General features: G+C 38.2%; 1 protein-coding gene across 1 annotated transcript in view; it reads left to right on the top strand.

The window, feature by feature from the left end:
• The window catches only part of NECAB1 (N-terminal EF-hand calcium binding protein 1), a 56,462-nt gene extending 37,854 nt beyond the window's left edge, over positions 1-18,608 (top strand). The window contains 9 exon segments of the mRNA XM_062514750.1: positions 3,466-3,602; positions 4,854-4,966; positions 6,116-6,192; positions 10,367-10,424; positions 11,826-11,864; positions 11,867-11,933; positions 14,646-14,723; positions 15,675-15,766; positions 18,580-18,608. Of these exon segments, the coding sequence (XP_062370734.1) occupies positions 3,466-3,602; positions 4,854-4,966; positions 6,116-6,192; positions 10,367-10,424; positions 11,826-11,864; positions 11,867-11,933; positions 14,646-14,723; positions 15,675-15,766; positions 18,580-18,608 (690 nt within the window).
• Positions 18,609-20,368: the final 1,760 nt, after the last annotated feature.

The following is a 20,368-nucleotide window of genomic DNA, read 5'->3' on the forward strand; positions in this document are numbered from 1 at the left end:
ATTTTCAATTGCATTAAAGGAAACTAAAATCTTTGCTGCTCACAAAGGTCACAGTTGCCTCTTGATGAGGAAGATGTGGAAAATTACCCTCATTCATTCACACTCAGTAAAACTAACAAGCAGAACAATATGTTAACACAGACTTACTTCATCGGGACTGCCCAAACTGTGGTGCAGTGTAAAGTGTATGCTAATGAATAGTAACTTACAGATAATGAAATTCAAGAAATGGGCCATTTTTCTAGTTTATGTACAGACACCATCCATGGGTCCCATTACTGACTGGTGGCACGATGCACTGACAATACCAATGCTGGGCATGCTAGTTAAGCTGATTCTACCCTAATCTATACCTAATAAATTATACAGAAATGTTGTGTACCTTTAGTAAAATACAAAATAAGGTACTTTTTGAAGGAAATAAAGTGGTGAAACAATACCAAAGCATGGCTACTAATGAGGTTTAAATAGCTATTTGAGGTTTAAATTGAATTGTAATGGAAAATCTTTGCCCCTCTATGACTTAAATTATTGTTATTAGATGATTTATATATGCTGAATACCTTCTTCTGTGATCTCTGAGGAACTTCAGAGAGACAGGTAGTAGTTATTTTTCACTTGGCAGGAGTTGAAGCTGCCCAGCATTGCTGTGAGCTCAGCATTTCTTGACTCAGCAATTCTTTAAAGAAAACAGTAAATAATTTGTAATTATTTGCTCAACTACATGCATTAAGAGAGTTAAGTAATTCCACATAGAATAATTGTAAGCACTAATATTTGGGTAAAATATACATAAGGAAAGAGTCTTTGATAATACTAGACTACCACAGATGATGTTAGCATCCTGCCTACCTGTCCCATCTTTACAACAATAGCTCTGTAAATCTGATAAGGTAACTCTAAGACATAGCTAAAGATCACACAGAACTTTTCCATAGGGAAGCCTTTAAATATAGAAATTATGGGACAGGAATATAAAGAAAAAAATATTAAATCCCAATGCAATGCAAAAACTTGGAGTAGTTCTAATGAAAAAAAAAAATCTTAATTAACTTTCAGATGCAAGAAAGCTTTTCTAGGTAATTTTTTTTTCTGAAGGGGTTAGAAAGCAGTAGCCTCAGACAGCAGCAAGTATTATATAGCTAATGTTTATATGATAAAATAATCTATCTGTGAGAGCCCACCTGGACAGTTTTCAAGATGAAACAATCCTGATGTACATTTATGTTTTAATTCAGCATGTCTGTATTAGATTGACCATGAGTATCAACAGGAAGCAATATGGAGATATCTGCAACATTTACTTTCTGCATGCCCACAGTTTTAAAACACAGTTCAAAAATTTACAGGAAATTGTCAGTTCTGGGATGCTTTGTTCACATATTTTGAAGAACAATGTCAGAAGCTGAGAAAAAAAAAAAAGAAAGAAAATATACCCAGGATTTCTACTGAAGGGTTTTAATCATCTGTCCATGCTGCACAGATTCATACATGTTTTTCTAACTTGCCAAATACTCGAAATTTTTGGAAATTAAATGATCTGTCAGGTTCACTGAAGTTTTAAATCAATTACTATTGAGATAGTTTAGAAGAAGAATAAAATAACAGCTTTCCTATTGCACAAATATATTAAGTAATCATAAAAAAGGTTGTCACAAACATTATTTATAGACTGCTGTGCATCCCTCAGGTAGACAATCTCTCATGAACATCTATTTTAAAATTGCATCAATGAAGATTATTTGCTGGAAAATTACTCAGAATTATTAATCTGAAGACAGAATAAGTAAATGTAGAAGACCACAAATCTTTTGGGTACAAAAGTAGCTTCTGATGATTCATGGGGGGTGTAACATCACCCCTGAAATTTCTGTGGCAGAACTCTTCCAACAAGAACTAACTTACTAACATATATTGTGAAAGGACTGTGCTCATTTGAGAGCAAAATGCTTTTAAAGCTATTATTTGAGAATCTTTCATTTTACATTCAAATTTCAAAACATCTTGTATTTGTGTTCTGATTGCAAACACATATATAGAAAAATTCTAAGGGAAGTCTAAAAATCAGAAAGGCATTTCAGCTGGAATTCACATTGGAAAGAATATGGAATACCTTAGAAATACCCATATGAATTGCCAAAAATACTCAAATGGGTTTTCAGATAATGTAGGAGGCAATGCCATTGAAGCAACAGGTCTTTAAAGCTTGGAGGTAGGGGACCATCCTCTCTCTTCAGATGTGGTGACTAAAGAAAACTTTCATTGAAGGCCCCTCATATTTTATGAAACTGTTTTAGATTGAATTGTGCCCAAAGGTTTTCAAGATCAGCTGAGTGAGGAGCCAACAAATTCATTCACAGCTTAAGAGATACAAATCTATTTTCTATCTCTGTTCCTGATGTGACCTCAACACATGAAGCAGAAGTTCTAGGGGTCTGTTCTATCCTCTCTAGTAGATTTATTAAGGAGGAAAAAAGAAAGAGGATGTTTACATTATTGTAAAGGTAACCCCCACTCACAAAGCATTACCTACATATTACAGCAGAACTGCCAGTCACAGAATCACATAATGGGCACGGTTGGAAGGGAACACTGTAGGGTTTTGGAGGTCTGGGCTTGCCAGAAAAGTCAAATTTGACCCCAGCCATAGAAATATATGATTTATTGGGCCAGGGAAACAATAGGCATAAAAACTGATTTCTGAAATTATCTACATTAAAAAAAATCCCCATAAATATTTTTTGATACATACAATACATTGGAAATGTCATTATTCAGAAAACCACTACAAATTGCTAAGCATAGGTACAAACTTTCATAATAACTAAACTCTAGTTTAAATAACACTTAGATGCATTTAATGAAATTGTTATTTACTGATATATGGTTTCAAAAATAATTGAACAAATTAAAGGAACAAAAATCAGTCAAAGACTATTAAATTCAGAAGGCAACCTCTCTCACAAAGTCCTTCAGCCAACTGCTAGTGGGATTTTTCAGGGGAGTATCCTAAGCATGTGCCCTGCTCGAAAACTATTCCCATCATCAATATCTGAGAAGGCCAGTGAGCTTAAGAAACATCTTTTCACAAGAGTGGATCTGAATTAAAACTTTAAATTCAGTTCTGCAGCTGTCAATCTTATTTCAGCTTTTCCCCATTTCAGAAGTAAAGTGGTGCTGCCATCAGCTGGAGTTAATGATGCACAGAAAAGGGTCTTTGTGAGTAGAAACTGTGTTGTGTCACTGTGTACTTGGGCCTCTCAGTTTGAGTCTTGTGTCTTTGAGTTGTGTCTACACCTGAAAATTCAGAGGTCTTTTTGTCTATCAACAAAGGTTTCTTACATGGTTTACATATATAAACATGGAAACATCCAACCTGTTTCATTTCTCAACCTTCCCTTGCGCATTTCTAACTTAGTCAGCAAAGCCAGACCTCTTGGGGCTTTTTTTTCATGTAATTCTTAGGAGTATCAGGAAGCTTCCAATTTGGAGCAGTTTGTAACTCGCTTTCTTTTGAAGGAGTCACTGAACCAGCTGCAATCCCTCCAGAGCTCCCTGGAGTGTGCCATGGAAACCACAGAGGAGCAGACCTGGCAGGAGAGGTGAGCAAAGCCCTCTTCAGCTGCAGGGAAGGGGGTGAGGAGTGAAGTCACTGTGAACCTCCACATGTGACCACTTTACATTTCACCCAGAAATCTGATATGGGGAATAACAGGAGAAACAAGGATACACTTCTAATTCCCTATATGAACTCACTAATAGGAGTTTTCCTGAAACTGAATACATGTGATCCTGTGCTGGGCTGCCTGTAGGACAAGCATTTTGGTACATGCTAGGTTCTGCTGACTTCTTTTTAAATCCCTGGACAGTTTAATATCAAATGGAGAAAACAAACTGCAATAAAAAGAGCTCTGAAATTACTAAGATGACTGACTGTTTTGTTTGGTTTTTTTCAACTTTGTGATTTATTTTCATGCACAATGATCTCCATGTTGAAAGAAGAAATAGCCAGGCTTTTGCTTGTCACAGCTTCTTCCTAGAATAGATGGCCATATTCTTGGTAAACATCTAGCTCTATAAACTCTCAATCACCTGGGTAGCCTTTATCCATACAAGGATTTTAGCTGAATTTAGTACAATGATCTCCATGATAAGGGTTTGTACAATCAAAGATCATCAAAATATTTTTGAAAAGTTACTTGGCTATATGGAATTTTTTCATCAGTATGCTCTTGTTAAAGACCATAGGGAAAGCAAAATACAAACTGTTGTTTGGACAAAAAAGATGGACAAAAAAATCTTAAGACCTTTCTGTTGGAAATGCTATTTTCTTTTTCTGTTAGAAGTGTTATTCTTTTGTTTGTTTTGCTATTGGGTTTGAGATTCCTGAAGTCAGGAGTAATAACTTGTGGTTTTGTGCCAGCCCCTTGACTGTTGGGATCAAGCAGGTTTTGAAAGCCTGAGGGTTCACTGACATGCACAGAGTCTGTGTACCTCTATTCATGTGAGTTCCTCTGCAGTGATGCTACAAAACTCCTGTGAATGAAGAAAGTGTGAATGATTGCTTAGTCAGAACCACATCATTGAGATTGAGATACTGACCTTGAGATTTGTCCCCCTCAATGATTTAGGTTTATACCAGTTTAACATTCTTTTTTTTTCCTTTTAACTTCTTTAATGACCTAATCAAAACTAATGAGTAACACTGAAAATCCAGAAAATAATCCAGCACTCTTAATAGGTATTTCTTTTTATTTAGTTTAAAAGGGAACATAGAAGCACATTTTGTGAGAACAGAAAGAGAAGAGCTCTCCCACATTTTTCCTTAAGAAGTCTCCTGTGTTTCTGTGCAGAAAAGACCCAACAAAACCAGAAGTGCTCTCAGTTCAGTGGCCAGGAAAATGCTTAGCTAGAAGGCTTCAGAGGAACAACAGCCTGTCATCAAATAACCCTTACTCTAGCACAGGTATGGTATTTCACATTTTAAAACATGTGCATTCACACATATACAGAAAAATATACACATATCTTCCTCTCAAAAATTTAATTTAGACATGTAACTAACTCAGATACTTTACTGACAGAAAACAATTTCAATTTAATACAGAAGGTATTAACCGAAAACTGAGGAAACTGAGGAAAATAAATGCATATCCATAGATCTGAAATGATAAAAGATAAAATCTTAATCGTGGGCCAAACTGTGTGTTTTGGATTCATTCAACTTTACTGCCTGCAGATATGAATGAAAAGGTGAAGGCTACAACTTAGATACAACCAAGTTCTCTGCTATGACTCACATCTCAGCTGAGGGGAATAAATAAAAAGCAGAAAGGGAAAATACAAAACCTGAAAGAAATGAGTATTTCAAGTAAGATAATAAAAAAAAAAGTCTGCAGCAGCATTTCTGCTTTGGAAAATGATAGAGTACTTTGGTAAATGGGATTAATGGGATTCTTTGGAAGCATGAGGCTGCAGTGAAGACATCTCCGTGCTTAGTGCCGTGTCCCAGAATCAAGGCATGGAGATGACTGAAACAACAAAATATGTGATGGGTCTAGCCCACTTCTTGACCAGTCACTGCTTGCACCCAGGTGCTGACCTCTTCCCTTTAAACCCTCTCCTGAGGACCTTTCTGTCACTACATTCATGACTCGCTTCCTGCCACTCACCAATGATGCTGCTCATTGAGAGCACTGGTGCAGGATGATGTTTGGTCTCTTGTGAGTTTATGTTGCTCCTAACAAGGCCACAGAGCCTTGTAGCTATGATTCTATGATCAGGTCACTACACAGACAGGAATATACCTGCAGTGGAGATGGAGAACTTTCTCCTGTTACCAGCATGATTTCAAAAGCAGTGACTTTAATCTAGAATATAGCCTTCATTCTGTATTGGATTTTTATTCTATCTTAAACAGAAAGAAAATCATTCATAGACTCAAATCATGCTTTCCTTTAGTTTCATCTAAATGAACACTGAACTAGTTGCACCACAATCTTTGAGAAGTCAAATAAGTTGCAGGGCAATTTTTTTCACATAAAATACAGGAATACACCGTGTACTAGCAACTTAGTAACATTTTATAAATGTTTATCATTTATCTTTTCTAAAGGTTGGATTGAGGAAGACAGCCAATGGGTGATCCAGATAAACAGACTCCAGAAGCTAATTGATAGACTGGAAAAGAAGGTGTGTGGGCTTTTTCACCTGTTTCTTCTTTCACTTTCTTTAAGTAAAGCAATCCTTAAAACCCAAGTGTTTTCAACGGCCCAGCTGCAACATTGCCTAAGAGAGCTAACACTCATTAAATGCCTGTTTTTTTCTTCCACCTTTCTCTTTCCTATTTATGGAATTGTTTTTCCATGGTTCCTTTTCCCCCTCCCATCACCACAGATTCAACTTTTCATAAAGATGTGAAAAATTGTATTATTCGATGACTGGAGGATGTTAATGTATTTAGTTATGCTTGAGGGAACATGCTACAACTTTCCCCTTTTAGGGGCTATATTTTCCTCTTCTTCTCCAAACCTTGCATGAAAGTTTGACAGAAAGTTTTGTTTCCTCCTTTCCCATCAGAGAAAGATTATTTCCCACTAATAAAGATTAAACCACTTTCCTTGTCAGTACACTTCAGCCAAAATCTGATGCAAATCCTTCTTGGGAGCCAGCTGCAGCAGCCCCCAGAGCCCAGAAACCACCTGTAGTTCCCACACCAAAGCAGAGCCCTCCAGGAGTCTGACAAATGATCCATCTGATCCAGCAATGCCATGGCTTCACACTGCTTGTAAAATCCTGAGCCACATCTGTCAGTACAGAAAACATCTATTCTTCTTAATTATTATTCAGACTTGATTGCTAGTCTGGTGTTCAAAAGTTGTCTTATAATCTGTGTGTGAAGATTTCTTGTTTTTTCTTTTGTTTTTGAGAAGAAAGAACAGAAGATGAAAATGCAAGATTATAAATTCCTGAACTGTTCCCTGCACAAAGTTTCCCTATTGAAGGATAGACAGACAATTTCAGATAGGTGCTAGAGGAGTGGCTAAATTCAGTGGATTTTGAGACCCAGGGTGTTTCTTCCTCCTTGTCCACTAGAGGTGAGGTTTTGGGTTGAAGTGCTCTCAGACTCAGGAGTAGCTCCAGTCCCAGTGCAGCTGATGCTGTTCCTCCCCACAGGTCAGTGCTCATCAGCAGTGAGACTGTGTCTGTCCTCCAAAGACTTTGGCAGGGGTCTCTTCACCAGCAGCCACACACAGGCAGCACTCACAGGGACATGGAACAGCCTGATTCTGTTCTTTCTTTCTATCTGGTTGGGATATTCCCCTGTGAATATTGTCATTCGGTATTTGTGGCTGGACCCATACTCCTTGTCCAAGTACTGGCTCAGACCTTGGATCATGGCAGAAAAATATCTCCTGTTACTCAACCACTAGCCCAACTTGAGTTCAGTAGCAAGTTACACACAGAGAAAATAGTTAAGGGATTTAAAAAGTCCCCAGTAAATGGTGGTGACTTGGCACATGGCTCAGCAAGAGAAGCATACTGACCTTTCTCTGCTGTTCCTCCCTCCCAAATGAAAAGACTTCCCCTAATTACTTTTCCCCTTTGGCCCTAGTTTAGTATTTCTGTTATCTCAGCCTTCTTACTGATTAGCTGCATATGGCCACCCCCAGCACTGCTGGCCTTGCTCCAAAAGGAGCCCAGTATTCCCTTTGGTTATCCCTGCAGTCTGAGTTTCTTGCATCACTTCTCCTTAACCAGCTGTGAAATTCAGCCATTCCTTGTGGCACTGTCCATGACTTCTGTCATCTCTTCTGTCACTCAGCTCCTTGCCATGCTCTGCAGCTCCTCATGGTCTGCTCAGTCCAGTGAGTTCTGGCCAGGGAATAACCCTGAGCCTCTGTCCAACCACTTGCCCTGGAGGTAATTTCTGCATGGAAAAGGCAATTACACAGTTACCACTTTAGTGGCATTTTAGTAGCAACTTGATCTTTTTCTGAATAGATTTAAATTGGAGTTTGAAATGTCAAGTCCACCATGAAAGGAAGGTCTGGCTTTACTCTGCACTCTGCTCTGGAAAGAGCAGCTCACTGCCCTGCCACCATTGCCACCTGACATGGACTGATGCCAAAAGAAAACATTTTAAAGGATGTTACTTAGAAAAGAAATAAAGCTGCACTCAGCAATAATGTTATGCAAATGTTACATAAAGCAGACAAACATTTTGTGGTAAATAAACTTACAACAAGGATGCTATAAAATGATTGAATTTCCTGTAGGAACATGATAGAGAACTTCAGTCTGAAAAGGAGCTTGGTGCCAAAGGGAAACAGTATCAGGGCATAGACCTCCCATAATTACCTCATTGTCAATATAAAACCTGATTAATAAAACATAGCAATTACATAAGTCTAATTTTTCCAGTAGACAATCTGTCTATATCCACTTATGCCTAAATTTGCATCTGCTTGATTTTGTATCTCACAACCATACCTGACTGAGAGGCATTATATACCAGATGCCTTTCAGCAGCTACTAAAACACCTCTTTTTGACTTTGCCCTGAAACAGATTAGAAAGGATTGTACAATCATACTAAAAGGTAATTTTAGAAGCCACCACTTCTCAGCTGAGGCAAGGTAGGATTGGAAAGGCATTTTAAAGCCCTAGCTCTGAGCTGCATCCATTTTTATTTCCAGGCTGAGTGGCACTGGGCTGGCAGGACCTCTGTTCTGCACTGGGCTACTTCCATTAGGCTCAGGAGCCAAGCTCCCAGTGCAGAAGCCCTCTTTCCACACAGATGGGGACCAGGTGCCAGTGCTCACACACTCTGAGGTCTCACAGGCTGGCTGTGCACACCTACCCCATCTGTGCAGCCATGCTCTGCTTGATGACCAAACATTACTGAAGAAATACCAGAAATTATTTTTAACTCCAAAAGGGCGCTAGTAAGTTATGAGTCAGTGTTCCTACTGGAAAGCTACCTGGTGAAGGGTAGATTTAATGTTGTCTAAGTCTTCTGCTGCATTTTGTCAAAGGGGAATTTGACCATGAATCAGTCCTACAATTTGTCTATTTCCACTCAAGTTATAAATATACATATACATATACATATACATATACATATACATGTACATGTACATGTACATATACAACAATTATTTTCTTGCTACATTCTACATTTAGAGAAACTTTGCAGTACTTCCTTGTGTAATTCCTTTCCTCTCTTTTTCCATCTGTTTCTTGAGAAAAAAAATAGCAGTGAAAGTGAACTTTCACTTCAGGAATACACATTTTTCCCTCAGTTTTTTTATCTAAAGCGTCTGCACTTACAATAAAGCTGGCTGTCCTTCCCTTCACACACATATTTCATGACTCCAACTACTCAGCAGTTTCTGAATACTTCACTCCTGCCTTGCTCTGCCACCTGCTGCTGATGGAGGTCCTCTGTTCATTTGAATTCTACCTGTACATCTCTTGTTGACTTTTCAGCAAGTACAGCATCTGTGCTGGCAGAACAGCTGCTACCTGAGGTTAATCAATCCTTACCCACACTGGGAGTGGAAGAGAAGTTTTCTCTTTGTTGCACAAGAATTGTGTTCAGTAAGAAGTGAAGCACTGCCAACAGTGTGTTTTGCTCCAGCTGCTTATTGCCAATCAATCTGCTTTTTTTTGGTCAGGCATATGGATATTTTTCAGAATATAATAATGGCACTGGGTTAGGAGGTACTGTATGTGCCTGGCAAGTAAAGAATGATTTTGTGTGTGCTACTGGTTGGTGTTTGTATGAATCACTGTTTCCTGAAGTGCACATCCAGTTTGTGTAGCAGGTGTACTCACAAACATCTCTTTGCTGCTGCCCAGCCCATCCTCATAGCGAGGGCAGCAGTTCAGAAACCTGACTTGGACCATCATGCGCATCTCTTTCAATGCTAGAAAACAACTCCCTGCAGGGAAGTTTCTTCTGTGTAAAGTTTTATGATTGCACAATAACAGCTGATAGTTCATTTCCAATTACCATGCTTGCTCATCTCCACAGTCCCTGTGACAATTTGAGAGGATGTCTGTCTTTTCTCAATTAAGTCCAACATACATTTGGGAACAAGCAGATTTATTAAAGTGAAAAATCACCTGCCAAGCACTATAAATAAAACTTTACAAGACAGCCTGGGCTGGAATTAACCACTGAGGCATGCAAGATCATGTAAACACTTGTGCTTGATTTAGAACTAATAAAGAAGGGATTTAACTTCTTGAGGTAGAACAGGATCTAGTTATTGGAATAGCTTATTAAAAACATAAGAGGGGAATACAGCTGTAGTACTGACTCGTCTTGCTATGTCTATTTTCTTTTCAATTGCCTCAAGGACCTAAAGCTTGAGCCACTTGAAGAGGAAGTATTGGAAGAAAATGCAAGATCTGTAAGTACTGTTCAAGATAATGATTTTGACATTTTATTTCAAACACTAGGCATTGAGACCACACCTGGTCTCTTTTGTTAAAAAAATAATTTTAAAAATCTTTATCCTCACTTTTTCCAGTGATAAGAATCCATTTTATTTTGCAGAATACACTGTAGAAAAGGCAATAGAACAAAACTTAGAAAATGTGGGCAAAACATTTGTATTAAATTTTTGCATTGCTTTCAAAGGATAGAGTGAGGCAAAACCTTAACATACATAAGGATAAAAATGTGCCATTAGTAAGATTTATCAAACTTGGCAGCATGTTTATGGGGTGGTAGCTTCTCTGCTCCAAATGCTGCACTCATGCTTTAACCATTGTTGTACAACTCCCTCCCTCCCTCCCAAAAACTGCTATAGGAAATTTTATGAGGAAAAATGGAAGAGTACCTCATGCTCATTACAACCTACAAAACCAAACTTGTTTAATGGTTTATGTCCCAAGACTGAAACACTAGCTTTCCTAAATTCATTTGAACCTAACAAAATGCAAATCAAATACACATGAAAAAAAGATTTAATCACAGGAGTGGTATCAGATTTTTTAAAATGCAGTATAAAATGCAGTAATACAGACTGCTTATAATCCATGATATAAAAGTATTCCTAATCAAGGCAGACACAAGTCAAAAACGTGTACAACAAATTAAATTGTACTCATTAAGAAACACAGAGTGCCGCTTTAAATATTCTATTAGTAAAGTTGACAGGCTTCAATAGATTAATCAATAAACGACTTGAAAGAGCTAAATTATAATTATATTAATTCAGGATAAATAGGTCTTCTGCACTGATGACTGTTTCCATAGTCCTGCTTATAAAAACTGTTCATTTTCCTGCAGAATTATGGAGGGAAAACCCCCTCTACTCATCACTTAACATGGGCTATCTTAGGCATCTCACTCAGTTTAGGGTCAGGGCTCTAAAAGGTAAAAATTGTAAAAGCACCTTAACAAAAGCAACAATGCATCCTGTGCAGATTGTGGGGATATAGTCTTATCTCCAGCCTCAAACCTGCTGGCATACATATTCATCCGAGGAAACTCACTGACTTTATTACTGAACATCTCAAAGATCCACCTTTGATTTGCCCTCTTCTGAAAAGACTCTCCTCCAGAGTTTGGACAGCTGTCTGATGTGGATGAGTGAATGACACTCATGCCTAGACATAAAAGCCATGCTTGAACATTTCTACTTCTCCACTCCAGATCACTAGAACAGGGACTGCAAACTTCAAGGGAACTTTTGTCGGTTTTCTGTTATGATTGCAGTTTGTATTGTTTCATGATAGACTTTTCTCAGTTTAAAGTACAAGGAATTCAGAGGAAGATGTGGAAGTAATATTGTAATGGTTTTGTATCAGCACATAATGATCAGCATCAAATGTCTGTGATAGAAGAAAAGTGGAAGAACTCCGTCTTGCTCTGAAGCAGTACGTGGAATCTGCTTCTGCTCAAGGTGGCTGCTTGCAGTAAGTACAGTGTTATTGTCCTCGGGCTGAAGGAAGAACTGCAGTCTCTTTTCTTTAATAACTTGGATTATTTATTAAGAAAGAACCTATGACACCTTTCTTGGTGGGTTATGTGTGTGTGTAAGAGCTTTTCAAAGACACCTAGAACTAGAAATAGATGTCAGAATGTGCACATTTTAGGTACTATCACAAAATGACCATACATCCCAAAGGTGCTACACGATCTTTTCACGCTTGATAGCTCTGCAGGTGATCAATTCATGACTTCTGGAAGCTCCTAGGCTGACATTCTTCATTGGAAAACTCTTTTGCCAAACTTCATTTTTCTCACCTGGCAAAGGAGCAATTTCCAAGTGTTGAGGGTTAGTTCTTTCTCTTTATTTTTCCCTCTGTGGAATTTTCCCCATTGTCATGTTAAGATACCTGTTGATTGGGCCCTGGTGACAAGGGGGAGGGGACGGGAGGGAAGAAGCAAGCCCCGCGAGATTCAAACAGCCAGAAGAGGAAGGGAAGGCTGGGTCTCGGCCCATTTCCCCCGTGGAGTTCGGATGAGAAGGACGATCGCTGCCTGTGTCCCATCCCTGCCATCCCAGCGTCGGGAAACCACCATCGGACCCTGCCCGGCTGTCTTCTCGCTGTGAACTACCACCATCCAGCACTCTGCTGAGCACCAGGACCCACACTGTGAGCAGAGAGCTCTCTCTCCATCTCTCTCCCCCTGGGACAGCGCTGCCATCACCCCCAGCCCTCCTGCAGCTCTGCGGGACCCGCCCGCCCCCAGCACCGGGAACTGCAGCTCAGGGAAAAGGTGCCTGCAGCCAGAAAAAACTGAAACTAAGTTACTATTCTGTTTGTAAATAATTTCATTGTTGTTGTTGTTCTTATTTGTCTTGTTAAATATACTAATAAAAAACTGTTATTCCTACCCCCATATCTTTACCTAAAAACTCTCTTAATTCCAAAATTATAATAATCAAAAAAAATCACATTTTCTTTCAGTCCAAGGGAAAGCTTCTGCTTTCCTTGGCAAACACCTGTCCTTCAAACCAGGACACCAAGCCAGTTCTCTGCTTAGCAATTTTCAGAATCTTCCATTTAGGCTGTCATTATAAAATTTTAATTCATAATAAAGAATTTAAAAATTAAACAGCAAAATTGTCAATGAAACTGTGCTTCTGCTTTTCTCCTTTTAGAATTAATAGAACATTAGAGCTGGGTTAAGAAAAAATTTTAGTGGCTTACCGCTGTATTTAATTTCTGAATTTAACACAGTGGAGAGATCTACTATGATACATACTACAGACCATTATGAAAAAAATATTTTTGTTATGTGTAGACAATACAGAATCTTCCTATATATTCAAGGGCTTCAAAAACTGCCAATCATGTTCCTAATTTATGAGTCTTGTTGCTATGAGATTATCACATTTAGGATTTTATCAGTAGTGCTCACATAGACCAGAAGAATTAAGCTGGAAGAAGAGTGATCTTTCTGCAGTGGTTCACTTGTAAAGGCAGGCTGATGAGGAAAATAAAATTATCTTGTTGGCCAAGAGATGGGAAAAAACCCAATGAGAAGTCCTCCTGGCCTCCTCTCATAAATGAACATCCAGCAAAACACTGTATTGACTGCAGAATGTTGGGAAAGAGAGATTACATGACTTCAGAATGCAAGTTAACAAATGGTGGCAGAAAGTTCCTTTCTTTCCTAAGTTTACAGGCATTTGGTAAGTCTGTAATGCCACCTAACGGATGGGTTTTGCTGTAGCTTTAATTGACAGTGACAATTAAATTGATTTTTCCAGCAGCTTTTGATATTTTTGCTATTTTATCACATAATTTCACATAGAGCAGGAGAAAAACCAATAAATCATAAAACATCATGAAGTATAAGCTGAGACCAGGTTTCAAGCACATCATTATTGAGGTCAGCAATCTCACACTTGGGCACATAGAAAAATCTGTATGTACACTTCCTGTGCTACTTATCTAAACACCAATTTGAGTACCCAAGTGAATAAGTACCCTACACACTATAAATCTTTTATGCTCAGGATAACAAGCAGGATGATTCTGTGTAGAGGATCAACAGATATTCTGTAGGTCATTTTTCAATCTTGAGAAATGTTACTTGAATAACTTAAGAACAAGTAACTAGTACACAAAATACTATTTTAAAAGCATGTCTGCAGCAGATAGCCTATCTGGCTTGTACTCCATTATACATATACATTTACTTCATTATACATATATATTATACATATACATTTACTTCATTTGCTTTCAAAGCACCTAAATTCTATGACACTTTGATGCATCTCTCATATAAAAGGGTAACTTCTACTTATTAGATGATCTTCCCTGAACAGCTGTTTGGTTCATTTTCTGTTTAGCATTTGTTTAGATAAATGACACTATTGGAGCAAGATGAAAAATTAGTTTAATAAAAATTATTAATAAAAATAAACATCCAAGGGTTTTTATCATTAAAAGCTCACAAAATTTGAAGTATATGATCACTATGATCACTCATTTGTTAAATTTATTAATTGGGTTGGGTTTGGGTTTGGTTTTCTTGTTTTGTCCTGTGGAGTTTTTTTCAAAAATCACCACATTTGCTCCTACTCATAAACAGTTAGGAATAAAATGCATATGTCCAAAAACTTTGTTTTGTTTTGTTTCATTAAATTAGTTCTATTGTGAAATTTTTAGTTTTTCCATACAGAAGCTTCCAAGTAATTTGTACTTCAATGTGTATGAGTTCTGGGAAAACAGCAATAGCTGGAATAGGTAAGTGTCAGGACTTTGGTGGGTTTCTTTTTGTTTTTTTTGAAAATCAGTTGTCAATTGTGTAGAAAGACTCAGTACAAATTACTTTAAATACTGCTAACTGATCTTTTGCTAAATATATCACAATTAATACTTCAGAACTTTTGTTGCTAAAGACTTGAATATACTGAAACATAAATAAAAATGCCAGAAAGACAACAGTGATTATTCAAAACTGAAAAGGTCAGAACGTGAGTATACAATGATATAGCATTAGGTGGATGTTAGTTCATCAGAGATAGAAAATCAGGAGGATAGCAGTATCTCTAGTTTCATGGTAAAGAAGAAACAATTATTGAAATAGATGTGCCAGCCTGCAGCACACTTCAGCATGCAAGTGGTTATGGGGAGCTCTCCCAAAACTTCCCAGTCCACATCACAGGAACCCATCCAACAGACTCCCAGAGCGTCTCTTTTGGGCCTAAACCAGAAATTACTAAACAACCTACCAGCTGAAGTAGAGACAAAAAGGATTGTCCTTATCTACACTTAGTTAAAACACTCAAACAAACCAACCCTATGATCCTAAATCTGTAAAGAGAACCTGTTCTTAGGGAGATGGAGAAGTCTCTTGCAGCTCTTTTGCTTTCCTTTCAAACAAAACCCTTGGTTTTACTGGGTTTCCTACTACAGAGACTCAAGAACGCTGGTAACACATGTCAACACTGTACTGGGTCACAACCAAGAGATGAGCATCAGACTGACAGCAAGCTGCACAGAAGAAAAGCAGTGTTTAATATAACATGTTTAATATAACTTCATAGCTTGTCTGGTCTCCTCTCCCACTATCACTGGAAGTTTTGAAGCACAGAATCTCTGTACAGCATTAATTGTGAAATTCCTAACGCTCACTGAAAAAAAATGAGCCCCTTTAAAAAAGCTGTTACATTTTTACTTTTTACAATTATTTAGCCACCTTCAAAGGAATTACAACAAGGCATTCCAAAGAAGAAAGGTGGACTTCTTGGAAACCCCAGAGCTCATCACAACAATGCTAGTCCCTGGTAAATACAACTTTTTGCATTTTTTTTTTTTTTGTTCCATGGGAAAGGTTCTATTAGTGTGTTCCATATGCAAGACCATTGCATAATACCACCCTTATTCAGATCTTCTTTGGCAAAGTATAAAGGAGAAAAGGTCTCAGAATGTTTTTATTTTAACCAAATAAATATAAAATGCATCAGCAAGGACAAGACCCACAGTGCTTTATTTTACATAGTGTGAAGTTACACTAATACACCCTGTTTAAGAAAATATCTAGAATAAACAGTACTATTTGTGAATGGTAAAATAGACACCATTTAAGCTTTTCAAGGAAAAAAAATGCTTTCTGATTAAGACTTCAATTTATTCCTACTTACATTGACTGAAGGGGGCCTTAATTACTAATAATTGCTATTTACTAACCAACTTGTTGTACATATTTCCCGTGTTTAAAAAAAAGCAAGTTGGTAAAGATTCCAAATTATTATTCTTAATACAAACCAATGAGCATGTCACATTTTTCTCCTAGAACTAAGAGTTAAAAGACACAGTACAGGTGCAGGATGAAGCAAAGAAAGCATCAGTCCCATATTTACAGAGAGAGGATGGTATTTTTTTTTTTATTTTAGGGAACACAAATCTATTACAATGAAGCCCTAACTTCCCATGTGTCTGAGTGCAGACTAAATTTAAAATAATAAAACTCCACTTAGTAGAAAAATAAATGTAGTCCTGTACCGTGGTTTGTCCTTAAAAGAAACCAGCCAAGACATCTTCAGACCTCATGAGCCTGATGTGGACACAAAATTATACACCAAGGGTTCCTGCACATTCAGGAGATTGAAGTTAATGAACCAAATATCTCTGTAAAGCCTGTATCTTACTGGGATATTGCTGGATTTAAGACAAACTTGATTGTAGGAAACAATGAAGCCTTTTCCCAAAATTCTTTGTGTCCAAGAGGCTGCACATGATCCAGCAGTGTTCCAGGGTGGTTTACTCACAGGTAAAGCACAGTTGACATAAAATAAAATGTAAACATAATTTTTAAGTGCCTAGATATGGAAGTGTCTGAATTTGGATTCCAAGTACTAATTAAAGTGTTTACTCTGCCTGCTGGGAAGGATTTCAGTCTGCAGTACTCTGTCCTGGCAGATAGTTACCATAGAAACAGCATTTCTCACTGTGCACTCCTTGCTGGGGTTGGGGATGGAGGGGGCAATGCGAATTAGTGCACTCACAGTTCTTGTTGCAGTTTTATACATTACCTGTATTACCTGCTATTTAGGTATACCATATTTTGGTTTGAAAGACAGAAAAGGATCTTGAAGTAAAAAATTATGGCTGCAATCCCACCAGTACACTTTACAAAATAATTTTAGACACCATATAGTGATATCACTGTAAAATCAGAAGGAAAAAAACCCAAACTTGTCTGCAATTAGAGCACAGATAGCCTCTATTCTAAAAACAAAATTACCCTAGCTGAGGAACTTCCAAACTTCTTTTACAAATTTGGGTAGCTAAGAACTAAATCAATTGCAAATTGTAGTCTGAATATGATTCACTCAACATTTATAACCCATAAGTCATTACCAATTAACTAAAATTAGTAAGGATACACTTTTGTGGTCAAGAATTACTCAGGAATACAAGTTTTCAAGAGTGTTTGATCCAGTGTTGTGCTAAAGAAAATTCATTTATCATCAGTTAAGAGGAACCACAAGCTATTATAACCACTCATACACCTGTTAACTCACCCAGTTGCTTCAGCCAGTCTACCAGGGTGGCATGAATGACTCAGTTCACATTCAGTGAATGTCTCATTTTTTTACAAGATCTGGACTTGAAAATTCTAGAGAACCTTTGGGTGAAGAAAACAAGATAGGGGGAAACCACGGAATACTTATACACTATAACCCATTAAATAAACAGCTACATTGGCATTTTTGGGGGCTGAAATGCATTAATCCACTGATGTTTCAGAGACTTCTAGGGTCACAGCCTGAATTCAAGTAGGACTCTTGAGTATCTTCTCATCATTTTTCTTCATGAATAATAATTTTCATTAAAATAGCATTAATAGAAGCATTTATGGATACATACACAAGAAGTAAGCTCTGCTAATGAATTTGTGTAGTGTGAAACCTATGTAGCCTAGAACACCCCTCTACTAAGGGCATTTGGCATCTCAGATACATTAGCAATTCTTTCCTTCCTTCCCATCGCTCTCCATAAATCTTGTGGTTCCTCTCTGCATAAGATTCCATTTGAAAAGGCCAAAGGCTAGAGATTGTGGGGAAGAAACACAAATTGGTTTCACCCCAGCATTGCCTATAATCTGGTGATTACAGAACTTTTTATGGGAATGACATTTTATGAGTCCACCAATTCTCTTACTTTTGAGGACAAAAAGCTATTAATTCCTAGAGCTGTGTAAAAAACCCATCAGATTTGAATAATGTCAGCAGGAAAGCAAGTCATTAAAGCCAATACAACCACCCAGGGAACATAGTGCTTGGCTTAAAAACTGACACACACAGCAGCACAGGACTGAGGATATGTTTGGTTTGCTCTCAGAGATCTGGGTGCTTAATTAATGCTTCTTTGGATGTTATCAAAAGCAGATTTATTCTTGTGATAAAGCCACCTTCTCACCACTTACACTCAGCTCTCCCAGTATTCTGATTATTTTTTCTCACCAGTATTAGCTGCATATATAAACAAACATTTAATTATATACGTTATAGGTATTTTATTTAGAATTTTTACCAGATGTCAAAAAAGAAATGCAATTTATGCTAACAAATAAATAAACTCTGCTCCCTCTCAGCATCGTGGTGGGTCCTCAATAACAACTAGAAGTTGTGGTTCCAAGTAATGTTAATGTTGTACTGTCTTTCATTACACTTACATTCAAATTGCAGGGTACAGCTAAATTTATGATGTGATAAAATTTGTTATTATGGATGACAAATATCTTTTCCAATTTATCCATTCTAAAATCTGGAAAACTGTGCATTTATTTTTCTTCTTGTGACTTATTTGGTGAAATGATGCATTCTAAAAACTGAAATAAGACAACTATGATAAACTACTTCTGTGACAGTTCAAACTGTCAAACAGTTTTTCCAAAGAGAAAAGTATGTCTTGAATGTATGACTATGTATTTGTGAAAAATTTTATTACTGCATTAATAAACAACCATTACTTAATGCTTCTGTGGTCTCCTTTTACAAAAGAAAGAAGTATGAACCTGAACACACATTTTCACACCTGTCTGCAGAGAAGCTCTAAGTCATTAATGAAAAGAATAAACATAGGGACAACTCTTTGTGCTAATACCGAACTTCCTCAGGATATTTTCTGCCCATGGTTAGAAAAGGCAGCACTATCTTCTCTTAACAGACTCTTAGCCCTTACACTCGCAAGAAGAAATATGTCTGCCTCTCTGTTGTCACTGTAGATCCCCAGACTGAACATTGCACAACCTCTATGTCCTGACCACTCAGAAAATATTTTCTTTAGATCTCTGGCAGATTACTGCAAAATCATTAGAGAAACTGCATTTCCAGCATAAATAGCCATAAACCTTGAACTTGTTTGGAGGGTGGTTCTAGCAGGGGGAAGGGCTACCATATACTCTTGACTGATGAACAGCACCATCTCCATGGGAAAGATCACCCTCTTCAACCAGTGTGCATTTTTGGTAGGGATGGACACGGAGCATTGAGAAGGAAGTGGATACCCACCAAGCCAGCCAGGTCAGCTCAATCAGCCTGGTCATCAGTGGGATGATGGATGTTGCAGCCAGATTGCCCTCACGTCCAGTGATCTGGGGGTCTTGGTTGATTGATTATGAGTCATTGTGCCCTGGCAGCCAGGAGGGCCAACCCTGTCCTGGGGTGCATCAGGCACAGCATCACCAGCTGGGCAAGGGAAGGGATTGTCCTGCTCTGCTCTGAGCTGGGCACCACAATATAGAAGAGATATAAAGCTATTTAAGAGTGTCCAAAGGAGGGCCATTAGGATGGTGAAGGGCCTACAGGGGAAGCCATACGAGGAGGCTTGAGGTCACTTGGTTGGTTCAGCCTGGAGGAGACTGACAGGAGACCTCACTGCAGTCTGCAACTTCCTCATGAGGAGGAGAAGCAGGTACTGATTCCTTCTCTCTAGTGACCAGTGACAGGACCTGAGGGAATAGTATCAAGTTGTATGAGGGGAGATTGATGCTAGGCACTAGGAGAAGGTTCTTTACCCAGAGGGTGGTGGAACACTGGAACAGGGAAGTGGTCACAGCACCTAGCCTAAGAGAGTTCAAGCAGCATTTGGACAACACTCTCAGGCACATGGTATGAGTCTAAGCATATCCTGTGCAGGTCCAGGAGCTGGACCTCAATGATCCTTGTGAGTCCCTTCTAACCGAAGATATTCTGTGATTCTGTAACACCTAAAAGTAGCAATGCTTTTGTTCCCTAACAAGTCATGGTGTAATCACCTGCACCTTGGTCCTCCAGCCAAAGAATGGGCAAGCAACCACTGTAACCTCACACCTCCACAGCAGGTTGACAAGATCTACATGCTACATGACCACTCTCCATTTATTTAGCAGTCTAAGGTTA

The sequence above is a fragment of the Cinclus cinclus genome, chromosome 1, assembly GCF_963662255.1.
Source record: "Cinclus cinclus chromosome 1, bCinCin1.1, whole genome shotgun sequence".
NCBI lineage: Eukaryota > Metazoa > Chordata > Aves > Passeriformes > Cinclidae > Cinclus > Cinclus cinclus.